The sequence below is a fragment of the Tupaia chinensis genome, unplaced genomic scaffold (assembly GCF_000334495.1).
Source record: "Tupaia chinensis unplaced genomic scaffold, TupChi_1.0 Scaffold000424_1, whole genome shotgun sequence".
Classification (NCBI taxonomy): Eukaryota; Metazoa; Chordata; class Mammalia; order Scandentia; family Tupaiidae; genus Tupaia; species Tupaia belangeri.
The window spans coordinates 1,225,987-1,251,849 of NW_006159929.1; the positions used below are offsets into that span (position 1 = coordinate 1,225,987).

The 25,863-nt window shown below is 47.3% G+C and overlaps 1 protein-coding gene across 6 annotated transcripts in view; it reads right to left on the minus strand.

Moving 5' to 3' along the window:
- KCNMA1 (potassium calcium-activated channel subfamily M alpha 1) overlaps nucleotides 1-25,863 on the minus strand; it is an 818,234-nt gene that overhangs the window by 555,225 nt on the left and 237,146 nt on the right. For all 6 annotated transcript variants that reach the window (XM_027774363.1, XM_027774362.1, XM_006154895.3 and 3 more), the window contains exon 2: nucleotides 17,605-17,766. In XM_027774363.1, coding sequence (XP_027630164.1) covers nucleotides 17,605-17,766 — 162 coding nt within the window. The remainder of the gene's footprint in view (nucleotides 1-17,604; nucleotides 17,767-25,863) is intronic.

Sequence of the window (25,863 nt, forward strand, 5' to 3'; positions counted from 1 at the left end):
AATCCTGACAAAGAACTGGCCACTTGAAATGTGAAAGATAGTTTGGCACCTGGAACCACTGTCCTGTTTGTCAGACTGCTCTATAAATCACAAGCCCAGAATCTAAATCCAATCTGGATGTTACTAACAGGATTTTCTGTTCTAATTCACACTATGTTGGAGAGGGAGGAGCAAGAATCCAGGAATGGATGAGTTTGAGAGTGAGTTATGGCCCAAGAACATGATTTGTCAGCCTTCTCCCAAGCTCTAACAATTGCTTGAAATCCTCTATCCAGGCCCAGTTTGCATCAATTCCTGGAGAAGAGTCTGCTGATATCACAATGAAAGAAAGGCCGAGGTACCAGCACAATAGATAAAGTCATAAAACAGAAAAGAACTTCGCTTTGACAAAAACTGAAGCTTTCCTTGGTATTAATCTTTCAAATGTAAAGTCCTGGATTTCCATTGTCATCTTGATGGAGATGATAAACTCAGAAAACTTTTACAGCTCCCAGGACAAAACTGAGGAGTCTGTCCCTGCTCCCACCCTGCAACTCTGGCAGACTTTTAAATTCAAGTCAGGACAGAAACTGCTTTCGGTCAGAGGCAAAATACATTTATCTTTGTAAGCACAGCCATTAAGATGTGAGCATGAATAGCTGAAGAGCTACAACATTAAGGGAGAAAACAGGAAGAAATAGGAGGTGAGGCTATGATGGAAGGAAATGATGACGCATCAACCCCCACCAAAAGCTTTTTACGGTGCTGGGGGAGTGGGGCGAGGAAAAGGCATCTGCAGAGATTGGGAGAACGAAACCCCAGGAGTGGGCCGAGAGGAAAGCTTTGCAGTGGAAGAGCTGTGATCCGCGTGAGCTGTGTGCTAAGAGAATTTCGAAAGTGGACATAACAAATGGGAAAACTGTGCTTGCATTTCTGTTTGTCTGTAGAATCACTCTGTGGCTCTAAAATCCACTCCCTCTTCTCCAAACACTAAAGAAAGTCTCCAGATGGAAAAAATCTAAAGTCTGACTGCAGTATGGAAAAAAGAAAAAAAAGAAAAGAAAAAGAAGGCTCATACAGGAAGCTAACCTATGCAGCTGGAAAATCATATACTAGACAGAGTCAGGAGATGAGTTCTAATCTACATGCCACCTGAGACTGATCATATGACCTTGAACAAGACCCAGCGTGACCACAGTAAAGTGAACTTCAGGGGACCAGCAGTTGGTATAACGGCTATGTCGCTGGACTCCCATGTAGAAGACCACGGTTTGAGTCCCAGACCTGGTGGCTTGAACTCATGCAGGGTGCATGTGTGTGCATGCCCAAGATCCAGAAAGGAAAATGGAGGAGAAGGGATTGAGGCATGGTCATCACCCCTGGGCGTGATTTCTCGCTTTCTGTCTGTCTCTTTCTTTCTGGTGAGTGCACACACCCTATAGCAAAAACCTCTCAAAAAAAAAAAAGTGAACTTCAGGAAATATGATCTAGAACAGATACCTAAGGTGAAAATAACACAGGTACCACAGGTACTATCTACACCATCACTCATGGCAGACCTCACTAGTCAATCACAGCATTTAGAGCAGACCGTCAATGACTGACTCTTCCATTGCTGAGCCTTGAATCTTTAGTAAAGCGTTCTCGGTAGCCACTACTGATCAATCAGAATGGACCCATGAGATAAAACTTGCTTACCATCCCTAGACTATATCTCTTCCTAAAAAAAAAATTTTAAAAAGATTTTTTCTATAGGACACGTGTTTGCTAGAGAGGAGGAGACAAAGAGACAGAAAGCAAGAAATCACCTCCCAAGGAGGATGGCCACACTGCATTCCCTTCTTCACCATTCTCCTCTCAAGATTTTGGCCATGCACACATATGTGTCCAGCGTGAGTTTTAAGCCACCAGCACTAGGATTGAAACCCCAGTCAACTACATGGGAGTCCAGTGACTTAACCATTATGCCATCTGCTGGTCCCTGAACTAGATCTCTTCTAATACATAAACACTAGAGTTAGGAAAGTTTGCATGACATATGTAATATCATTATAGATATCTTTAACTAGGTTCTACTTCTGTTTTCTCTTTTCTTTGTACTTCTTTCTAAGTCTTAGAAGGCAAGGCTGTGAAATAAAATCAAGTATGAAGGCTACTTGCTCCACTCCATGTCTGGAGTTCCGAAGGTGACCTTGTGCATGTTTCTTGAACCTCTTTACCTTATGTCCCCTCATTCTACTAAAAAGCTCTTCCTGGGGTAATGTCCCTTTCACTCTCTGAAGGATTTCATCAGGAAAGAGAATTCTACTCATTTTCAAATGCTTTGAGATCATGGGATATCAGTCAGCTTGAGATAGTTCAAAGACATTTAATTATTACCCTCAGTTCTTTTGAAAATTATTAAAGAGTCCATAATTAGAAATTCAGATTTCCTCCAGATTCCTGAGAACAAACAGCACTCTTGTAAATGGCTTAATGTGTCTGTTTAATGTACACAAAATTATCTTCCAGGAAAGTGGATTGTTTTTCATGTCATTTTGCATCTCTAAAATATACCACCTATGGCAAAAGGATTGGGATTCAAAGTCTGACAAAATCTACAGCAGAAATAATTAGCACCAGAGGCTGTTTCTGAAAAAGACCTAAATGAAAGAAACTGGTTACTTATTCATTTCTGTTCTTCCTATCTAGATCTTGCCATCTCAGTCCGAGGAAGAGGAATACATCTCTCAGTGCTGGAAGGATGGTTTGCAGACTTGCCTCTACAAGGTTTATTCAGTGAAACAACCCCGAGCCCACAACATGCAACTCTCTCTGGGCCAGGGTGCTATGGAAACCAGCTCCAGAGCTCAAACTCTCTGGAGAAAACAACTAGATAAACCCACTGGTTTGCAAATTGGGCACGCGGGCAGAGGAACAGTGATGTTTTGTAATTTAGCATCCAGAGAAGGGTTCAGCCCTTCCTAAGTACAACGACAGTCTTTGTTTCAATCATATAATTAAACTGGAAACACTTAAAATAGCCCATTGAGGATCTGTTGCAGTTGTATTTTAAGTTGATCTAAAAAGTTAACCTAAAATGAAGATTCATTTGGAGAATTTTTGCAGTGTCAAATCCACTGACCACCCATAGCATCTGCCAGCCCCCTTGCTCTAGAAATGAAAAACATCACCATAGTAATGTTTGTTCAGTCATCACCATAGTAATGTTTGTTCAGTCCTCAGTCCCTCCCAGGTAGGTGCCTCTGGCAGTCATTATTTTAAATAAATGTGCCTTTTATAAAATGTTTACAGGTGCAAAGAGATGGAGCTGCTCCTGCCTCTGGCAGAGGATTAGAATTCCAAGAACACATGACTTGTCGCAGCTGCTAGGCATTCCCAGTGATGTGTACCATAAACGTCAGAGACCGTACTCTACCCAGGACCCTACCCAGGTCCTCCGCAAGCAGAGGCTGCATGACTGGAAAGGAGATTCTTGAAGTTAATGTTGGGGCTAGCAGGATCATAATGTTCAATACCAGATTAGAACCTGATCCCCTCAAAGGTTTCCAAAGATGGCTCCAGGAGGGGATTCCAACATTGAGATGGTTTAAGAGAAACTAACTCTCTTGGGAAGGAATTGGTCTTCTGGAGTGTGCCCCTCTTCTCAAGGTTTTTTTTTTTTTTTTTTGGAGAGGTTTTTGCTATAGGGCACATGCACTCGCCAGACAGAGAGAGAGACATAGAGACAGAAAGCGAGAAATCACCCCCCGGGGGGATGGTCACGCCGCAATCCCTTCTCCTCCATTCTCCTCTCGGGATCTTGGGCATGCATGCACACGCGCCCAGCGTGAGTTTTAAGCCACCAGGTCCGGGACGCGAACCGCGGTCGACTACGTGGGAGTCCAGCGACATAGCCATTGCGCTAACTGCTGGTTCCCTCAAGGCATTTTTCATCCCACCATCTCCACAGTCACAGGCCTATCTAGGTGCTTCTGCCTCCAGGCTTCCCTTCTCTGTATATTGAGATCTACCTGAAAAGGGGTCTGAGAAGGTGAGTGAAAAGCAAGGGCCTTATCTTACAGGGCAGCTAACAGAAAGAGTTGTAAGTGTTATTTTAAAAGGAATGCAACACCAGTGGAGGGCCAGGGAAGGATGCCCCTTGGCTGATTCTGTTTCTCTCCAGCTGCTCCGGTGGCTAAGCAAAGGACTCTCTCTCCTATTGCAGCTCTCCTGGAACCCAGCACAGTGCCGAGGGCACAGAGGGTCTGAGCTGAACCCTTCCTGCCTCAGCTAAAGAAGGACAGTAAAGGGAATGAGAAAACATGGACATGGTTTGGGCTACCAGGTACAGAAAAATCACTGCCACTCTCTTATTCATTCGTGGAGACATAGAGACCTTGAAGAAGGAATTGACCTGTCCAAGGTCACCTGGAAAGGAGACTGCCGAGCTCTAGGATTAGAACCCAGTTTCCCACTGACTGCAGTTCCTCAGATGAAAAATGTTTCTCATCTCTACTCTCACATCCCAAACTGATTCCCAACATGGTCACCAACCCCCAAGGCCCAGAGGGGCACACACCGTGAACCTAGGTGAGTAAATAGTTTTCCCTTCTTGATGACCTGAGCTTCCTTCCGGGAGAGACCCGAAATGGCCAGGAAGCCAAGTTGCCCACCTTACGGCTTAGAATGAGAAAATAAGCTCCTGGCAGCTTTCCTGGGAGCCCACACAGGTACCCATGGGATTAAGCAGCTCCTAAAAACAACTGCTTTTCTTTGCAGGAAGTTATTTTCCACCCCTGGGGCATCAGCCCTGGCAGACAGCTCTGTGAGAGTCCAGCTGATAGAATTAGCTCAGCACAGACTCTCCGACCAATACAGTCAAATCTAGGCCCTTGCTTGAGAAACAAAGGGAATGGTCTGGACCCCTCCCGGTGGGCTTCCATACACCATGCCTTCTCGAGCAAATCGAGACTCAGAAGCTAATTCAGTGGGCTTGTGCAGTAGCTAGGGGGCCAACAGCCTCCACCCCTTGAAATGCCATCTTCTCATGATTTGGCCTGTATTTCAAGCTCCTTTCAGTGAAGCAAAGACCAAATTGGAGGCAAGGTGGTGTAGGAACGGGTCTTTTCTCCCTCTTTCCTTTCCAATGAGCTGTTCGGCTTTCTCCTCTGGACAATTGCTTCATCAACAGCCACAAATGATAAGGGGGGCAGGGACGCAAGAGAGAAGTCGGAAAAAAGGTCAAAATGCTGCCTTTTGGCTAAAACAGGCCAGGAACACGGCTAAGAAGGCAATGGTTTCTCTGCCCCTCAGGGAAATCTTCTAGATCCTGGGCTTCTCAAGCCTGTGGAGAGCTAGCATGTCCAGTCCATTGACTTTCTGAATTAACCTGCCTCAGATACACAAGGAAGGCCCAGAGGTCTACCTGTTCAGGGAGGAGGCACAAAAGGGCTTTGGAGAAACTGTCAATGTCCCAGGGAAATGTTGGTGCCCTAGCAGGACTGGGAAGTGGGAACCCCAGCATCCCACCCTCATAGTGCCTTCCATATCAGCACAAGGCTGATATGAACCAAAAGTAACTGGATGAGCCAAAAGATAGCGCTGGTGTTTAGGAGGCCTGGGCACATTTAATTGAGTTTCTGAGTGCCCTAATTCCTTCAGAAACGGAGAAGCAACTGTCATGCCCTAGTTCCCTCACTACTCGAACAGGAGAGAATGTTTTTCAATAACATTTTTAAGGTAAATGGTGGCTTTCTGCTGCTTTCATTACACTGAAGTCATTGTTGTTCTGGAAAAAGCCTCATTCTGGAACCAGACGCTAAAAATGGGGCGTTCGGAGCACCAAATCGGGATGTTTGGGGCCCACAGGCACGAGTCCGTCTGCCTCCTCCTAAACATAGCCTAGGAAACTAAACTTGGAAGCATCAGCTTGCGTGTGGTCCTCAGTGTGACTTTCCAAACACGTGCTCCCCAGCAACAACAAAGGCTGACAACTTTGTCATCGTTGTCGTCTCTATTTTTGAGTCTCCTGCTAAACAAACTTTCTCGCAGCTGAAACAGAGGCTGTAAGGAGAGTCTCAGTGCATCGAGGTATCTTTCTGATAAATAGGACCCGGATACCATCTGCAGAAAGGCCTAAGGGGGAAAGCCAGGTTAGGAAACTCCCATCCAAGATGGTGAGCTCCAAATACAAGCGTTCCATTTCCTGCAAAGCCTCCAGGGGGCGCCAGCTTATATCGGTTGAGAAGGAAAGGAGGAAGAGAGGAAGGAAAGCAAGTAGGTTGGTTAACATAATTCATATAAATATATTTGCTCAGACCCCTGAGATCCAGTAGCAGCAATTATAGGATGTGAAAGCAGGATCAGAAGAGTCGAGATTCTAGGCCTGTGTGAGGGACTAATGGATGGATGACAGGCTCTGCTATAACACCAAACTGTACTTCTGAAACCTCGCCACCCAGAAGCATTCTAGCAAACGCAAGGATAGCATTTTCACTTTCAATGCTTTGAAGGATTGCACTTTGCAGATTTTGCCAGAAGAACCAACATATGTCCAATGCCTTGAATAGCATCTGACCCCCCATAGATGCTCCAGGAATATTCTAAGGAGTGGATACAGGGATGGAGGAACAGCTCAGAGGAGATGCCTCACTTGTACAGGAGAATCTGTGTCTTTATCTCCTGGTGACATAGCACACTTTCCCACGATGTCCTCTCAATGGATTTATGCTTTCTACCTGCCAGAGTGGATGTTAAACACACCTCCTCACGTACTGGTGCTGATGTGCCCTCTGAAACCAGCCTGTCCCTGCCCTGTCAGTCTCATCTCACATCCTGGGAGGACTGGACAGGGGGACCACAGCAAGCATACTTGACCCTCTTTCCACAAGTCTCATCTGTCATCCCACCAAGGCATTTCCTATGACACACACACCCACAATGTATAGCTCCAGGGAGAGCCCTGCCTGCCCTCCACCCCCCAGCCAGCTCAGAGAGGCTATATGAAGTAAGAATTTCATGGTTGACTTGACAATCGTGAGTCAGGCTGGCATGAGCCCGCTGCAGAAAGCACAGAGCCTGGACAAGCCTAAATGAAGTGTGTGCATGGACTGAACACCATCAACTGGCTGGACCCAAACCAGGGCCAGCCTGGGACACTCAGGGGAGCCTTTCAAATGGCCAAGCCCAGAGCTCCTCAGCACACTGGGAGGACACCTGAGTTTGGTGAGGTCTGAGGGCTGCCCCATCTCTGCTCCAGGGAAAGGAGTCATCTTCCACTCCTCCTTGCCTCGTGTATCCCCATAATAGCCCATTTCCTCCATGACCTGGCAACTGGGTCCACACAGACAATAGCAAAAGTAATAACAGGCCTGAGCCATGCCACAGGCACTATTCCAGACATTTCAGTGCCCTGACTCATTAACTCCTCAGCACAACGCTCAAAGACAAGGACCATTATTGTCCCCATTTTGCAGATGAGGAAACAACGATACCAAAGTAAAGCAGCTCGCCCAGGGTAAAGGCTTAAAAAAGGTTGAGCTGGGACTCCACAGCCTGGCTGTGAGGCTGGGCCCCTGACTGCCCAGCTGCGCCAGTCCCCACACAGCAGCCCTCCAGTTCTAAGGGCCACAGCATCTCCTTCCCAAAGATAAGTACCCCAGGGAAGGAGAAAAGACAGAAGCTGGTGATATAAAGGTGCTAAGGACTCCACTATCATCCTTGTTGGTTCCAATTGAGTGAAAAAAAAAAAAAAAGATACAACGAGACACAGGGAAGTTAAAATAGAGTAGAAGCTCTAGCTCAGAGTATGCTGGACGGACTCCCCCTACCCCCCCCACCCCATTTCCCCGAGAGAGAGGCTGAAACAGCAGAGGCAAGGGTGGGCCTGCCTGCTTGCCACATGGAGACAGGCAGGGCTCGGTCTTATTTCTTAGGTACCCTCAGACTGTGTGCTACGTTCAGTTCCCTGTGCTGGGGGGCACCCATAAATGGATATGCACTGGGCAGATGGACGAATGGGTAGAGATGGATGGACAGACAGATGAGACAAGCACCCGCCTGTACCTAGACAAGAAGGTCAACAGTGCCATAAGCACCTGCCATCAGAGCCCAGGGGCCAGGGAGCAAAGTAAATGGCCAGAACGAAGCGGGCTATTCCTGAGCCAGGAAGCACTTCCTCTCTCCAGAGCTATCCCAGGATTGACTGCTGAAACTCTCCTGCATGTTCGCAGCAGCCCTAGAAAGGTCAGAGGAGCCAACACCCCAGCTAGTAAAATTCACAGCTGTTCTTTACGGAATGCGCTGGAGAGCCGGGTGCTCTAAACCCATGGCCTGCAGAAAAGCAGTGCAGAAGAGCAGTTAGTGCGGGCTGAGGCTCCCACCTGGAGGACCAAATTCCAGGTCCTCCCCAGTGTAAGAACCAGACCCTCTGAGCTGCCAGTTAGCCTGGGTGGCAGAGCCAGGCAGATCTCTCTATATTCTAGAGAGACTTAGGGAGTGACCCCACTACAAAATTCTCAGACACACTCGCCTGACGTTGGGAGGTAGAAATGCATACGCTAAGGCCAGCTGGAAACGTGCTGTGGAACTTGGGGGCCAGCCTGGCTCTGGCCTCTGTCTCCCCATCTCTACCACAGGATTTAATCAAGTTTGTGGGTATAAATGTAGACATGGCCCTGTGAGAAGAGGAGGCATGTCACATCTCTCCATTATCTTGGACCAGGGGTAACTGGTAGAGAAAGTCCCATCAGCCACTGCTGAGGCCGTGCTAGAGAGGGTAGCAAGCTTTGTCTTCCCGGGGCCAGAAGGTGATTACTTCAGGCTGGTGGCTGTTTTGGACTTTGGATGCCACGCTACTCTGCCGATATAGCATGGTATGTACACAGCCACAGACGATATGTAAATGAGGAAGCATGGCTGTGTTCCATAAAACTTTGTTTATAGATTCAGAAATCTGAATTCCATCTAATTTTCACATGTCACAAAATATACTTCTTTTGATTTTTAAAAACCATTTAAACATGCAAAAACCATCCTCAGCTTGTGAGACACACAAAAGAGGCAATGAGCCAGGCTGGCCCACAGACTAACAAGCTGTTCTCTGAAGTGCTTCGTGATGCATACAGGTGTTTCGTGGGGAAGGGGTTCCGTGGTGAAATGAGAACGGGAAATGCTGGGCAAAACAAAGGCTCTGATTTCTTCCTGCAGGACTTCCATGACCATTTATATGCTGATATGCACTGGCAATCTCTCGGAGGGGATGAGAAACAGTCTGCCCCAAATCCCAGGGAAGCGTTTTTTTTTTTTTTTTTTTTTTTTTTTCCTTGAGCCCCCTCTGGAGCGCATGTGCCCTATAGCAATAATGTCTCTTAAAAAAAAAATAGACATGAAAACAAAACTACCATTTTGAGAAACAAAGCAGTTCATGTAAATACTTACAATGATGCCCAGCATAAAGTTGCTCAGTAATGTTTATTTTATTTATTTTTTTCAATTTGAGGTGCCAAAAGCTTAGTTTTACCAGCACTCACCCATTGGTTTAAGCATAATGAAATAGAGGCTCCTGACTTTTGAAGGAGATTTTGATGCACATTGGTAGGAGAGGGATCCTATAGGTAAGAGAAACTCCCCTGATGATTCTGATCTCTGCTGTTTCCATTCTCTCTTAATTTTTTTTTTTTTTTTTTTTTTTTTCTTATCCCAGAGCACCTCCTGGCTCTAGTGTTCTAATTAAAGGAGGGAGGATAAATTTTAACCACCTGTCAGCAACAGCGCCACCAAAGGAGGTCCTGCTTCTCTCTGAGTATCTCAGGGATGGGCAGCTCCCCCGCACCCTGTCCGGTGGAGGATCCTGCTCAATACAGGGGCTTCTCTGACTGGTGTGTTCCCATCTGGGTGGAGGATTCTGGGTCAACAGTACCACAGCTAGTGCAAACACAGTGCACCAAAAAATAGACAAAATTTTATTTTTAACAATGTAAAGAGACTTTAAAGTGTTTCATTACGACCCAAAATATGAACTTTGTATCTATGCACAAGATAAAACAAAGAACCACTATTAAGTCCTGGAGGGAAATTACTACTGGTTCCTTTATTTTTCTTTACTTATTTAAAAAAAAAAATTTCTTTTTTAAAGATTTTTGCTATAGGGAGCATGCGTCATTGGAGAGAGACAGACAGGGAAAGTGAGAAATCACAACCCCACCCCCACCCCAGGGGAATGGCCCGGCTGCAATCCCTTTTTCTCTCAGGATTTTGGGCACATGTACACACGTGCCCAGTGTGATTTTCAAGCTGCCAGGTCTGGCATGAACCATAATCAGCCATGTGGGACCATGTGCCTTAACCACCATGCCACCTGCTGGCCCTCACCATTGGTTCCTTTAAACAGAAGTCTCCTTTAGGGGTGTTAAAACAACTCAAATAAAATCTCAGCTTATTCCCACTAATACAGAGAGCAGAACATATCTGTTCACTATGGGGGCATTCTTACTAAAAATACAGTCTGATGACTTCTAGTATTTCTGCTACATAAGGCATTTTGCATGATATATAATTTTATGGGCTGACCGGATAGTCTGGTGAATAAGGAAACCAGATCTCACATAGCTGACCACAATTTTGAACCCAGCCCTGCTAGCTTGAAAAACATAGTGGCCGTGTGTGCTTGTGCCTCAAATCCTAACAGAATAAAGAAAAGAAGGAGGAGGGATTGTGACATGCTTTCTTCTTCTTCTATCTCTCTCTCTGATAAATGCACGTGCCCTCTGGCAATTTTTTAAAAAAGAATGTTATGTAGATTCGCATAAAATAGATTTTAAGCATTTATTTATTTATTATTTATCTATGTATTTGTTGTGATCTTCGAGCTTTCAGGTCTGGGACTCGAACCATGGTCAGCCATGTGGGAATCCAGTGCCTTGATCACTACGCCACCTGCTGACCCAATTTGCCTAAAATATTAAAAAAGGGAGTGCACAGATAAGAGGAAGACAAACAGGAAATGGAAGAGAACTGTGAGCTGTGTGTGAATTTGCTACCAGGCACCACTGAAAAAAAAAAAAGTAAAAGCTGCTGATGAGAAATATCACCAGCATAAGGAGCCACCTGACAGGATAAATGATGCAATGACCGTCACCTACGTGACTAAGCGTGTGACCATGTGCACCCCCACTTAGTTCAACTGGTCCAATTTGATATGTCAACAGCAAAGCGATGAATACACATCTATTTAATTTATTTAACCTATAAGATTATTTTTATTTGAAAGGGTTTTTTTTTTTAAATATATGTTTTCTTTTGGGTGCTTGGAGATAAGGATTAAAATGGTCCAGGCTATGTACGTAATGTTAATGTAAAATGCCACATGTGTGCCATATTTAGGGAGATAAAATGAAAGATTGACCACGATAGTAAATAATCTATCTTTCTCCCGACTATAGTAAATCATCTCTCAGGGGTTAAAGCAAGTGACAAATGTTTTCAGTTCATGGAATTAGATATGTATGTTTCCTGGAGCAATATTCAAATGTAGTTACATAGAAATATAGGGAAAGTAACAAAAAAAAAAAAAGGGATTCTAGCTGGCAGTAGGGGTGCAGGAGTAACGCAATGCTCCAGGACGCTGGACCCACATATCCTGAGTTCACACCCTATGGTCTCCCTGTACATGCCGCACACATTCCTGCATGCCTGTGATCCAGACTGGATGAGGTGGCGGTGAGTCACAGCATGAAGACCCTGTTGTGTGTGTGTCTCTCTCTCTTTCTCTCTCTCTTCTATTTCTCTCCTTCATAGAAGAAAAATAAACTTTTTTGCACAAGAGAGTGATTCTAAGGGTGATTTTTTTTTGCTCAAAGAGCTGACAGATCTAGTGGCAAGGCTAGTCTTTGAAGAGAAGCACAGAACAATGAATCTTGAGATAAAGTTCAGTTAGTGTAGACACTGCACACACCTTATGGTGAGGCCATCCTTGGCCACAAGACATCATTTCCCTAGGAAGATAGTCACTCTGAGATCAACCTGGAAGTGAACATGAAAGTTCAGATACTAGGTGACATAAATGGTGTGAGTGCTTGCATGCATCTGAATTTATCTCTGTGTGTATCTGTGTGTATCTTTCCCCTTTATAAATGGATCCTCTGGTCCTATCATTCTCCTGTTACATGATCTTAGAAAATGCCTTCCTCTCAGCGCCCATCTTTAAATTTCTTTAACTATAAAATAGGTGGATACTAATATCTACAAAACCAGGACCATGGAACAAATCTGGCCCACCATCTGTTTCTGTCAAGAAAGTTTTATTGACACACAGTCACAATGTGGCTGTTTGTGGATGCTTTTAAACTACAAAGCAGAGTTGACTAGTGGAGTCTGCATGGTCTGCAAAGATGAACATATACACTATCTAGACCTTTGCAAAAAAAAGTTTACCAACTTTCAAGCAGACCATCTCTATTAATTTTGGTTTATTTGACAAAGTCCAACCAAATGATAAGAAAGTTTACTTCATGTGTTTCATGCACTCTTTAGGTACTGCCTTATTCTTTAAAGGATTTAATTTGGCTCTCAAAAATGTATGGAGCACCTAACTGCATATATATAAATTTCCAATAGGAGAGTGATAAAATCCAGGAAAAGGGAAAATAAGAAAAGATCGGAGGAGAGGAAGTGAGAGGGATATGAAAGCACACAATGCAAACCTTGAGATGCTCTGCAATTTCCATGGGCCAGCAACTTGACATCAAGCAGCCACCACAGAAAGAGAGACACGATCCCTTTCCCACTTTAGAGTGTTCACTGGATGTTCACCAGGAGGGCCACAATCATCCCTGGAGCAAAAACCTGTTTATCCCGAGAGTGCATGAGGAGGATAACATGCAAGGCAGTAAGCAAGGTCCTCAACAATGCCTGAACAGTTGGAAGAAATCCTGATGCCATGTACTGTTACACTGGAATTCCTCTCAATGTGGGCCAACTCCAAATCCTAGAGTGGAATTTATCAGCAATTCTTCTAGTGTGTTCCAAAACTTAAAAAAAAAAAAAGCAAACATGCACTACTTTTATAATAAGAAAATATTTAAGGGGAAAAAAAAAAAAGACACAGGCAGCAGTAACCCGACATCTTGGAGTTCACTGTGATGTAGAATCCCTCAGCAATAGGCTGCAAGCAAAGGCTCCATCCAGTCATTCTGCTCTTGTGCAGCTCAGCCTGAGGGCCAGGTGAGAGAGCAAGGACAGGCCCTTCCAAGACCTGGAGCCATGAGGTCGAGGCATTTTTATCACTTTGCTGATGAGATCCTGGTGTTAAGTATAAAAAACACTGGTGAATGGTGACTGTCCAACATTTTTTAAACTGAACTCTACAACATTTTATCTATTGGGTCATCAAAAAAGTCATAACGCATTTTTACATAGAAACACATAGAAAAATACGTCACGACTTTTCTGATGATGCAATAGTTTATCAACATAAATAATTCACATCCTACACTTCTGTTGCCCACTGCTTTATGCTCTGTGCCTAGAAAGTGAGAAATAGCATTGATTGAATGAATGATGCACTCCTCTCCCAGATCCTACAGATATTCTGAGACTGTCTTAGCAAAATCTTTCCCAGGTGGGCCTCGCCCACGATGTCCCAGCTTTGAGATTCTCACCTATGACAATTAAACGGGTGAGAAAGGGGCCCAGAAGTGAAGACCAAGCTTCTGAGTGTGCGTCAAGGAAAACAAATTAAAAATTGAAAAGGGAAACTGAACAGCCGGGCGTCTAGTCTTGCTTTGGTCCCACTGCTGCAGGGAGAAACATTTGGACAGCTCTTGGCAAACACAGCTTTGGGTTCTGAACAGCAGAGCTGCTTTCCCTTGTGTGTTGCAGCCTCCAAGTGAAATCTGTTCTTTGTTCAGAGGAAGGGCCTGACTTCTCCTAAAGGAGAGACGTGTCTCAAGGTGCTCCCTGGAGCTCTGCAATACCTGCTCTCTGTGCAGCAGGACCTGTTCTACCTTGAGCAGCCCCACCAGCCAGGCAGGATTTTCCCCCCAAGGAGATCTGCAAAGAGCAGCTGGCTCCTTGGGCAGTTGCAGGCAAGGAGGCCTGGGCAGACCGTGCTTCTATACACAAATGTTCAGAGACTCGGGCCAAGCAGCCTCAGGACCTCATTGGCTCAGAGACAGTAATGTTAAAATGTCACAGCCAAAGCGACAGCTGGCAGTGGCTTAGAAAAGAAAAGACATTATCTTCGATTGGAAAGTCATGACACAGAAAGAGCACTAGACTGGGAGTCTGGAGACTTGCGGGTACAAGCCTGTCTAAAGCTATGTATTTTGGGGCAAGACATCGTTTTTCCTGTGCCTCGATTTTCACAACTATAAAACGTATAATTCACAACTGAATTCATGGATAAAACTAACTTGCTTTGAACCCCTACAATGCCAAGTGCTCTAGGAGATAGGGATGAATACCACATGATCTTTGCCCTTCAAACCAATCACCACAGAGGACCTAGCATAGTCCCCGGCTTACTAGAGGCTCGTGAATGGAACTGTGAATAGCACAGGGTGGCCATTGGTGCACATGGCCCTATGAGGTCCACTTACGTGATGTCACCCACATCGACCTACCTGACTCCACTACCTGGAGTTAGTTCAGGCCTTGCCTCACTAAGACTACAGCAGCAATCCTCACTCATCCTACCACTAGGGCAGCAGTTCACTGCTCTAGCTTTTCCTAGGACCTCCGAGCACCTGCCTAACTCATTTGGGTTCCACTTACCCACCCTGCTCTCAGCACATCAAACTGTCATGGTTCACAACAACCCTCAAAATCTCTTTATCCTTCAGCCCAGAATCTTTGGCTTGGACTAGAAAGACCTGACGAGCTGTCTCCAGTCTACCTTCTCAGTCTCTCTTGCTCTCGAGCACCTTTGAGTTCACAGCCCTGAGCCGCGCTGGGTGACCACCTGCCCTCCTCCACCCCACCCCCCTGCAATATACCAGGCTCCTCTGCTCCTGCTGGTCTTTCACTCTGGAATGATCTCCTCTCCTTAGACTTTCAAGGTCCCAACTAACATGTTAAAGCTCAACTCAAACGCATTTTGTCTTATTAAGTATTCCTCCACAGCTTTTGGCCCACCAAGCAGCCCTTGTCTTATATTAAAGCTTAGTGTGCTTTTATTTTTTATATATTCTCCACCATAAAGCATGTACTGAGTTAATCTTGAAATGGACGTTTCAGTTCCAAGTTTTCCCTCCCTGGAAGCCCTAAGAAGGGTATTTTAATGCCCTCTACCTTCCCCTGCACTGCCCCTTTATCCCACACATATATATTCCTCCACAGCTTTTGGCCCACCAAGCAGCCCTTGTCTTATATTAAAGCTTAGTGTGCTTTTATTTTTTATATATTCTCCACCATAATTCATGTACTGAGTTAATCTTGAAATGGAAGTTTCAGTTCCAAGTTTTCCCTCCCTGTGAAGCCCTAAGAAGGGTATTTTAATGCCCTCTACCTTCCCCTGCACTTCCCCTTTATCCCACACATATATGAGGGGACTTCAGAAACTTCACTGAAAAACAAAGTACAAGTTTATTCTGGTACCCCCCCAAAAATATTGGAATCCATGCGTAATTGTTTCATATGACATAATTGTCATGAAATAGCTGAAGACCCCTTGTAATACACATTGCTTGTGGTCACAGTGTCTAACCTCCATACCTTCCTTCAATACTTTCTACACATAGTAAAATAGAATCTGGATCACTATACGTTTTTCACAGAGTTGGGAAAAAGAGGACTTTGTACTTGGTAATGCTTCGCTGATACTGACGAAGATAATTGGACTCTAAGTATCAAAGATAATGACCATGTGGAAAGAGCAAGTGACACATCTGGGCCACTGAACTGTCTGCTGTTCTTCCCCCACCATCACCACCATGCCTAGAAGGCACTGCCTCTACTCTGTCCCACATGAAGAGCGAGACCCAGAACTCACCCTTGAAAGTTTCCAACGCAGAAGTCACCCGTGTGAGCACGAAAAAGCAATGGAGACTTTACTGAAGAGTCTGGAGGGCAGAAGGATGACTGTGTGCACAGCAAAGCTACCAGCAAGCCACCTTTGAGTCCTCAATAGACCGTCTAAGAGACTGCCACCCTCTGTCTTCCTCCATGCAACAACTGACCTCACCAGTTTCTCTCACCCCCTCTGAGACCCTAACTTTCAATTTCTCCCCCTCTCTATTTTGCCATCAGTTGACACCAGCCATGCCTTCATAGACAGACCCTTCAGAAGACCCGGCTCATGACAGGCCCTCAGTGGACAAGGCCATGTCAGTGCTTAATTACTCAAGCACAAAACTCAATGGCTTACTTCTTCTCACAAGCAGTTTGTGAAATAATTATCTCATACATACCACTGAGTTCTTCAAAAGGGCTGTGATAAGTGAAACCATCTCCCTCCTCACAATCACCTCCTCACTGAGTCTTTATTATGGAAAGTAGGGTTAATGACATCTATCTTCCAGGGATTCTTTGATGTACCCAGCCATGAAGATGTCCCTTTTCATTCTATCTGTGAGTCAAAGGACTGCTGACCAAGCCCCCACATTTGGCCCAGGAAGGGCAGCCCATACAAAACAGCTTCCAGAATCATTTGGAATGCAACCTCCTTCTCAGGGAAACTTCTGACCCAGAGCAGACCCGAGGAAGCCAGCAGTCAAGACTAGCGTGGAGAGGCAGAAGCACAGACCTGGCTACAGTGATCTTCTCCTCCCTGTCTATCCAGGACTTTCCCAGTCTTTGCACTGAAAGACTCATGCCCCAGACACTCCCCAGTCCCAGGCAAACTGGTTGGTAGTAAGAGGCCAGCCCCACTTATAATATTCATCAAAACCCAGAGCTCACAGGCCAGTCAGCAACACCATGTTTCATACAAGAAGATAACAGAGAAGCAGGTAGTTCACAGAGGAGGAACAACGCAAGTCCTGGTTCAGATGGGCCTAGGAGAATACCTCCTCAGAAATAAGGGCAATGCTCCTAGCAAGGGCCAGGGCCAGGAGTGTCACCATCAGCATGACCAAGGCTCTGTACCACAGGCAAGATCTAGCCCATGCTGCAGGAGACTAGGACACTGCCCAAGGGGGGCTCTCTGCCTACTTGCCAGAAGGCCACAGTGACATCCCCAGAAGGCCAATGAACCCTCTCTCTTTCTCTCTCTCACACAGACACACACATGCAGAACTCCCTGGATCCTAGCATTTATGAGCTCAGATCTGTTATTTGTGAACACACCACAGATTTCTGATACATTTCCTGGACACCCCCCCCACCTCCTTTCCAAGATGGTTGTGTGTGTGTGTGTGTGTGTGTGTACACCTATCTGCTGGCACTGAAACAGCACCACATCCTCCCAACAGACCCTCTCAGTCCAGGATGCTGTTCCACTCTGCAAATCCCTTCACAAACCACTAGCTTAGCTGTGTGCAAAGCACCCAGCCTTTCCCCCAGGACCAAGAAGAAGCACTGGTGCATACTCCACCTCCCCTAGTCAGCAGGCTGGAGAAGACCCAGGAGAACATCACACGTCATAAACAAAGCGAAAGCAGCCCGACATCAAGCCCTCCTCATGTGAGGAGGGGCGTGGGGACTCACCAGGACTCTGCCAGTCAGCGTCTGGGCGGATATCATCACCCCTGCCCAGTCTTTCACAGAGGTCATCCAGCCGACCTCGGCTGCCACCGCCTCCTCTTTTTCGTCCACTGGCTTGAGAGTGCCATCCGCCTGGCTTGAGCCATTGTTAATCTTCTGGGCCTCCTGGCAACAGAAAGAACAAGAGTTGAGACAGAGGGAACAGCTGGATTTAAATAATACACCTACCCACCCATAGAGAACCAGAGCCCGAAGGGGTACCTGGCAGAGGCGGGAATTGGCTTAAAGATACAAGAGGGGGGGACCAGCAGATGGCATAATGGTTACATCACTGGACTCCCATGTAGTCGACCCTGGCTTGAGTCCCAGACCCAGTGACTTGAAACTCACACAGGGCACATGTGCGTGCATGCCTAAGATCCTGAGATGAGAATGGGAGAGAAGGGATTGCAGTGTGGCCATCAACCCTGGGGGGTGATTTCTCACTTTCTCTCTCTGTCTCTCAGGTGAGCACATGTGGCCTATAGCAAAAATCTCTCTAAAAAAAAAAAATACAACTGTAGAAGAAGGAGAGTGAGTTTTGGCTTTGTTTTAGAAAGCCTTTTTTACGAAAAAAATATTTAAAGCATTTCCTCTTAAAATATTTTTTACTCTATTTCTCCCATGAAAAATAAAGAGACAGAGAGACAGACACCCTGACAGGGTCTGTGTGCAGCTCTTCACCCCAGCCTCAGCTAGCCTGGATCACGGGCATACACACACTCAGCAAGTACAGGGAGACCTCGGTTCCTGAACCAAGAACCTCCCTACGTGGCTTCAGCATCACAGCGGGTTGCATTGCTGTTGTGCCACCATGACAGGCCTTAACATATTTTTCTGAAACAAAAGATACTAGTACTGTCTTCACATCTTAAAGGAAGAACTCCAAAGGTTAAGAGAAAAAAGCAACCTGTCTACGGTCGTGGAGTGGTCGTCAGGGAGACATGGTCAGCGAGCTGTGGTCTTCACCTGCCTAGCCTCACATCCCTTCTCACAGCAGCACCCTCACTTTCCTTAAGGAAAGTCTCATCTCCTCATCTCAGTTTACATCATCCAAAAGGGACTGATGGCCTCACACATTGGCTCCACCAATGGAGACTGACCAATCAGACCATTTTATTCCTCTGCAATAGCCACGGGGCCAGGGATGGTCATACAACCCATGCCACTGCAATAAGACTCAAGCCTGTAACATCTGCTGAAACAAGCAGGAAAAAAAAAAAAGCATCCTTCCTTGAGAATGAAGCCCCCAAGAAAGCAGTAATGATAGAATACTCGTGTTACCATTTGGACACCTGGATCTAGCTATGCCTGAAATCCACACTAGACCTTTCATTTACCAAAGACAAGTTTGCCTACATGGCTTAAAAATGTGCTTAAGGAAATAAGGCTGACTTTATCAGATAACTGAGGCCCACGTGAGGTCCTAACTGGTACACTTTTGCATGCAATGTGTCCTCTGTCTTGAATACTCTGCTCCTATAGAAGCTTGTGGCTTGCTTCATCTCTTTTGAGTCTTTGGTCAATGTCACCTTCCCAATGAAGTCTTGCATGGCTCTCCTTTTAAAATTCCAACCCCTTCCTGCCAATAGCCCTTTTCTGCTTTTTCTCCATAGCACTTAAAACCTCTAATACACTCTATAATTTCATTTACTTATTTCATTTACTGTCTGGTCTTCCCCACTGCTGTGGTCCCAGGTTGCCACAGAGTGTCTGGCAAAAGTTGGCTTAATGAATGTAAATGAATGACTAAAAGGGGTTATGAGCATCAGCCCTTCACCCACCACAGAGACTGGGGTTAGGGTCGGCAGATAACGCATGGTACACCTAATTACACTGGAATTTCAGACAAGCAGCAACTATGGGGTCACCAGAAAAGCCATGAATCATTTTTGCATAGAAAAACAGAAAAATGCGTCACGACTTTTCCAACAACCTAATAAATGTTGCATGCAACATACTTACTCTAAGAACTTATTTGTCATTTGCCTTAAATTTAAATCTAACTGGACCCCTGCTCGAATACCCACTGAGATTATTACTACAGATGAAGATGTTAAAATTACGTTCATCAGTTAAAACTCAAGAATCGATTTCTGATGCAAACCCACGGAGATCACCGTGCCCTAGAACAAGGGGGAGATCAAAGGCAAAGGTGAAAGTCGTAGTCTGCAGTGAGTGGGGGTGGGCACGCAGGGGTCAGGTGACGAGGGTGCACTGGATGACTCATCCTCTTGGGGACTTGGCCACAGCAGGCAGGAAGCTGGTCCTGGTGCCTGGTTCTCTCCTCGTGGCCACCCTTGGCTCAGGGAAGCTGCGGAAGAGAAGCAGCCCTCAGGGCAGCAGATGCGAACATGTTTCTACATGCGTTAAGCCCCACAGAGCTAGGGCAGGCTGAGATGAGGCCTGCGAGGGGGAGGTCTGTGAAGAGGAGACACTTTCGACGGTCACCTGCCAACATGTGTGGAACCTGCTACCTAAGCTTCCTGGCCCAGTATTGGTGGCCTGTCCCAGAACCTGACCCAGCCCTCAAATCTCAGCCATGTGAAACTGAACAAGCAGCTCTCCAAGAGGGGACAGAGGGCCTGATCCAGGAGTACCCACAATAACCAAAGGCCTAGATGCAGAGTGAAAAGCTAGCTCCCCCACCAGGGGTGTGACCACTCCTGCAGGATGGAGACAAGGCCATCTGCCCACATTGGGTGCTGGGATTAAGCAGCGCACAATGGCACTAACGCGTGCTCTGTCGGTCCTGCCACCTCGCTCCTGCTTCTCCTGGTGCTACTGACACTGTGAAGCACTGGATCTCGAACCTGAGTGGGCACAGAAGCACAGACAGGGCTTGTTAAAGCTCAGAGTGCTGGGCCCCCCTGACCTGCATTTTGGCCGAGGCCCCATGGAATGCAGATGCTGTTGGAAACCCCACTGATACCACTGATACCGTAACTCCAGACCTCCTGGTGGGCAGGATGAACACTGCCCTTCTCTGAGATGGGGCATGGACTTTGACCCCCGCTCTTTGCTGGCCTCCTTCTTCACTCAAAGACAGGACCACCTGTCTCATTCAGATTGGATGGATGTCTGCCTCCATGCTCTTCAACCCTGGGGCTCAGGCTCCACAGCCACCTGGCAGACCCTGGAATGAGGGCAATCAGTGGGAACAAGGCTGGGAAGCAGGGAGTCCCTCCAGCCACAGTGGTTTTAATGCATCAATAATTCACAGCACAAGAGGTATGAGAAAGGGAACGCTATTTCACCAGCCCGCTTACCTATTGTTTTACAAGGCTTTCATTATTTTAATTACTTTATGATAGGCAAGGAAAAACACAGACTAAAGGGAGATAATGCCCTTGCTGTTATTTGCTTACTCTAGATGTTGTGAGCTTAATTACCACATGTGGGAAGCAGGATTAGGGGAGTGGCTAGGGGGAGCAAGGAGGAAGCTATAGGAAGCCTGGCCCAGTGGCCAGGTTAGCCATGGATCCTCTGTCTGGAGGGAGAAGCCCCTCCCCACCACTGACCTCACCTGGCCAAAGCATCCCTGATCAGGAGCAGGTATCATAACCCCAGGCTCTAGAGAAAGGGGGCCAGATGCCTGGAAGGGTTAAGTGGACTTGCTGGGGACACATAGGAGAGAAGACAGGAAGGGCTGAGCTCTTAGGATAGTGAAGGCCAGAGCTGGGTGCCTGAGACTAAGAATTACATGTTCCCTGTGCATTATCTTGCTTAAAGTTTTTAATAAATCCCATAGGCAGGTGAAATTGTCCCCATTTCACAGATAGAGTAACCGAGAGCAGGTATGTCTCAGGCCACTCCTGTCTGCCATCTTACATACCCGCCACTCACTCACTGCACTCTGGCTGCATTGGCCTCATGCTGCTAGATCATTCCAGGCCCATCTCGGGGCTGTTTGCACTGGTTGCCTGATTGGCCCCAAATATCCACATGGCTGCTCTCCAGCTCTCTTGGGTCTTTCTTCAGATCCTTGCCTTATCAGTGAGCACTTCTCTGACCATCCTACTGAAATTGACACCCCACCACGAGCATTCCCTACCACTTTCTTTTCTTCACCCCCATTTCATCCTCCTTCCCAGTCCTTTTAGCAGAATCCTCCACAGTGACCTCCTGTTGGTATGGCACAGAGGGCCTCACTTATGGCCAAGGGCCTGACTGGACCCCAGACACCCAGTGCTCAAGATAAAGACTCCATCCATTGGGTATTTGGGTATTTCCCCCTAAATCTCAAGATCAAAGACCAAAACCTGAGATGGGGCCTCAGAAATCCCTTAGGATGCTGTCCCCACCTCCCAAGTGTACTGAGGGCTGGAGGAGAAGCCACGTGCCCAGTCCACCCCAACCAAGCACCCAGCCAGGAGGCAGACCCTGCTGCTCTACTGCCCTCAGCTCGTGTCACCTCCCTGACAAGATGATTGCTCCAAATCTAGACCAAGTGATTCAGTCACCCTTGAAGCAGTTCTCTTTGCCACCTCAGCCTGCAGCCCAGAGTGCGGGATTCCCTGGGATCTGCACAAACCTCTGTCTGGCCCAGTCCTGGTTTGGGTATGGAGGCTGCAACAGGAAGCAACCCATCTTTCTTCAAAGGACCCAGCTTCCCCAGTAGGAGCCACCCTGACCCCGAGCCGGAGGGCAAGCCCTGGGCCCTCAGCATCCAACCCTCCCGTCTAGGCTGTCTTGCTCTCGTCCTTTTTGAATCAGACCCAATTCCCTGGGAAGTTGGGATCTGCATGTGGTAGAAGAGCTCTGAGAATCAAGAGATCCAAACCCAAATCCAACTTTTCTGGGTGGCCTCAGACAGACGTTTCATGTCTCCAAGTCTCTGCATTCTCTTATCGATAGGGATGAGTCCTGCCTCGTCCTAGCCATGTGATTCTTTCAAGAACCCTAATCTGGTAACCCAGAGCAGAGCACTTTCTAGAAGCACTAGCTGCTTTATTTATAAAGGGAGGGCGAGGGCAGCGTTCCTGTCCTCCGATCCTGGGCAGGAAGCAGTGTTACTCCACTGAAAAGAAGCCGTAGCCCAACGCCAGAGGCCTCACAGAGCCTGCGGCTCTGCTCTCGGATCCCCATGCAGCAGTGCCCTGCAGGCTATCTCCCCAAGCCCCAACAGGACACTGGGTTGCTAAGCCCTGCCAGGTGGCCGGCTGTGCTGAATACACCCACCCTGTGAGGTGTGAGCTGCTGCCCCACCCACTCACATCAGGTTGGGCTCACCTAACACCTGCAGGCGAACCAGGCACCAAGATCCCCACCAACATGGCACCTGCCGGGTGCTGCACCAGGGCCAGGGAGTCAGGTGGGCATAGCACCAGGGGGTTTCCAGAGTCCCCTTCCTGCTCAAGTTTAGTTACCCCTCAGTCCTTTGGAAACTGGCTTCTCATCCTAGATCTGGGAGTTCATGTAAGCAATGACCATCTGAGAGGAAGATCATGTCACTGCTATTCCTGACACTCTCCTGTGGCTTCTCATCCCACTCAATGACCATCTGAGAGGAAGATCATGTCACTGCTATTCCTGACACTCTCCTGTGGCTTCTCATCCCACTCGGAGCACAAGTCACAGTCTCCCGTAGTCCAACCACCCAATCTGCCCACTCCTGGCTATCATTCTGCATTCCCACCACTCGCTCACTGTACCCTGGCCGCACTGGCCTCCTTGTGCTGCCAGAACATTCCAAACCCCCTCCCATCTTGGGGCTGTTTGCACTGGCTGCCCCTCCCAACCCCAAATATCCACACGGCTGCTCCCCAACTCCCCCAGGTATTTATTTAAATCATCATTTATCAGTAAGCTCTTCCCTGACCACCCGATCGAAAATTACACCCTGCCCTAATCACTCTCTATCTATCTTCTTTTCCATATGACACTTCCACACTTCATATAATCTCTTTCTTTAATTGCCAGAGGGTGTATGCACTTACTATAAAGAGAGATAGAGAAGAAAAAGGAAAGAGCATCCCCAATGGGGCATGATCACACCACAACCCCTTCTCCATTTCTCCACCCTGTCAGGACTTAGGGCATGCACACACAGGCACCAGAGTGTTTTTTAGGCCATCTGGTCAGGATTCAAGCCATGACTGGCCATGTGGAATCCAGCTTCCTTAACTACTAGGCTATGGGGCCTGCTCACGTAACTCCTTGTTATTGTCTATAAGCTTCATGGGGGGAACATATTTGCCTACTTGTTCACAGCTTTATCTTCAACACTGAAACATCATGAGCTCAGATACCTCTTGGTGGAAGATAGGAAAGAAGAAAAGAGGAGCAGGAGGGAGAGTGATAGGGAGGAGAGCAACAATAAATGCAAAGCATTATCAAGAATATCAATATCGGGAACCAGCAGATGGCGCAATGGCTATATCGCTGGACTCCCATGTAGTCAACCACAGTTCAAGTCCTGAACCTGGTGGCTTAAACTCACACTGGGCGCATGTGCGTGTGTGCCCAAGATCCTGAGAGGAGAATGGAGGAAAAGGGATTGTGGTGTGGCCATCCCCCCTGGGAGGTGATTTCTAGCTTTCTGTCTCTCTCTGTCTTTCTGGTGAGCGCATGTGCTCTGTAGCAAAAACCTCTCCAAAAAAAAAAAAAAATCAGTCTCATAATATTATCAATAAATAGTAGTAATAATATTGGCTGCCACTTTTGAGCATGCCCTCAGTAACTCCATGAGGTAGATACTAAGGCCCTCATTTGACACATGAGGGGTTAAGTACCCACCCAAGAATACAGAGTTAAATTGAAATTCACTTCTATGATGCCAAATGGGATAAGCACCTCTTCTACCATCCTCCCAGGGAGCTGGGAGGCGTGGGATAATGCCCGTGGAGAGAGTATTGGCAGCCACAAAGTAGCCTAGAGGTTTATTACCATCATGAGCACTGGATCCACCCCACTCCTAGTTCTGCTTGTCCTGCGATGACCTTTCTTCAAGGTCTTATGCTTTGGAGAGATGGTTAAATCAAGGACAAGAGAAAATGACTCCTTCCTCTGCCCAGAACCATAAGTCATCCTTCACGGAGCAGAGCATCGAGTTGGAAATGAACCTGACCAAGTTGACAGGCTGGGAAGCCCTCCTGCTAAAAACTGAGGTTCTCAATGCAAATGCCGCTCAAGGAGAAGATTCTGCTTCCTCCCTTGTGGTTTGGGTCCTCAGAGGCCTTACCAACTGCCCACTCTTCTCAGCAGTCCTGAGCGTCCCAAAGCTACAGGGGGCTCAGTCCTGCAGGGCCTGGGTGGGCAGAGAACCAACTGTCCTACTTCCTCTCAGACCATCGTAGAGGCCAGGAAGCAACTCCCATCCTGGAAGTCCCAGCCTGGCGTCTGCTCAGGACCCAGTAGTCTGGGATATTCCCAGGATGCTCGACCCCCAGCGCACCAGGTAGGGAGAAAGAGTCAGGGAACGTTCACGTGTCCTCTCCCGTGCTTCCCAGTCCACAGCAACCTCCAGTGTTCCCAGCTGAACTCAGGACAGTCCCCCTGAGCCTGCACTGAGGAACTCTGCTCCTAGTCATTCCAGCTGCTGGGACCCTCCCTTCCCCACACCCTGCCCCGCAACTCCCCTGACTACTCTGACCCCTTCATCAAAACGGCCCCAGCAGCCCCACAGGCAGCTGCCCTCAGCTGGCAGGGAAGGTGGCCAGGGGACAGTCCTGGAACAGATGTCAAGAAACCCACTCCCCGCTCTGCCAGGAACAGGCTGTTTGGCCCTGGCCAGTCACTTAACCTCTCTGAGCAGAGTCCCCATCCAGAATGGAGAGGGAGTGGTCGGGTTACACCCATAGTCCTCTGTACCTCAGAGCCCAGTGTCCTGTGAGGTACCTTAGGGGCTACCAAGGGAGTGCAGAGGTGACAAGGGCCCAGCCTCACGAAAAACACGGCAGCTCCACACTGAGCAAATTTATTCGTGGAGGTTCTGGGCTAGACTGCATTGAGCGAAGGGATTTTCTGAGGGGGAAAGTTTGAAATGAGTAAAAGTTGATAAGCCCATGTTAGCTTTCAAACGCTGCTTCATCCCATGACAACTATAACGTTTCGTGGCCCAGTGTGGCCTGAGATTCAGAAATGCCTAAACTTCTACACCTTACGGACCCCTCCTCCCCCATAGGGCCACTCTCCTGGTCCCTTCACCTCAGGTTTTCACCAGGTCTGAATGATAGCAAAGGGTCTTCCAGCCACCCCACCCCACCCCACCCCACCCCTGCT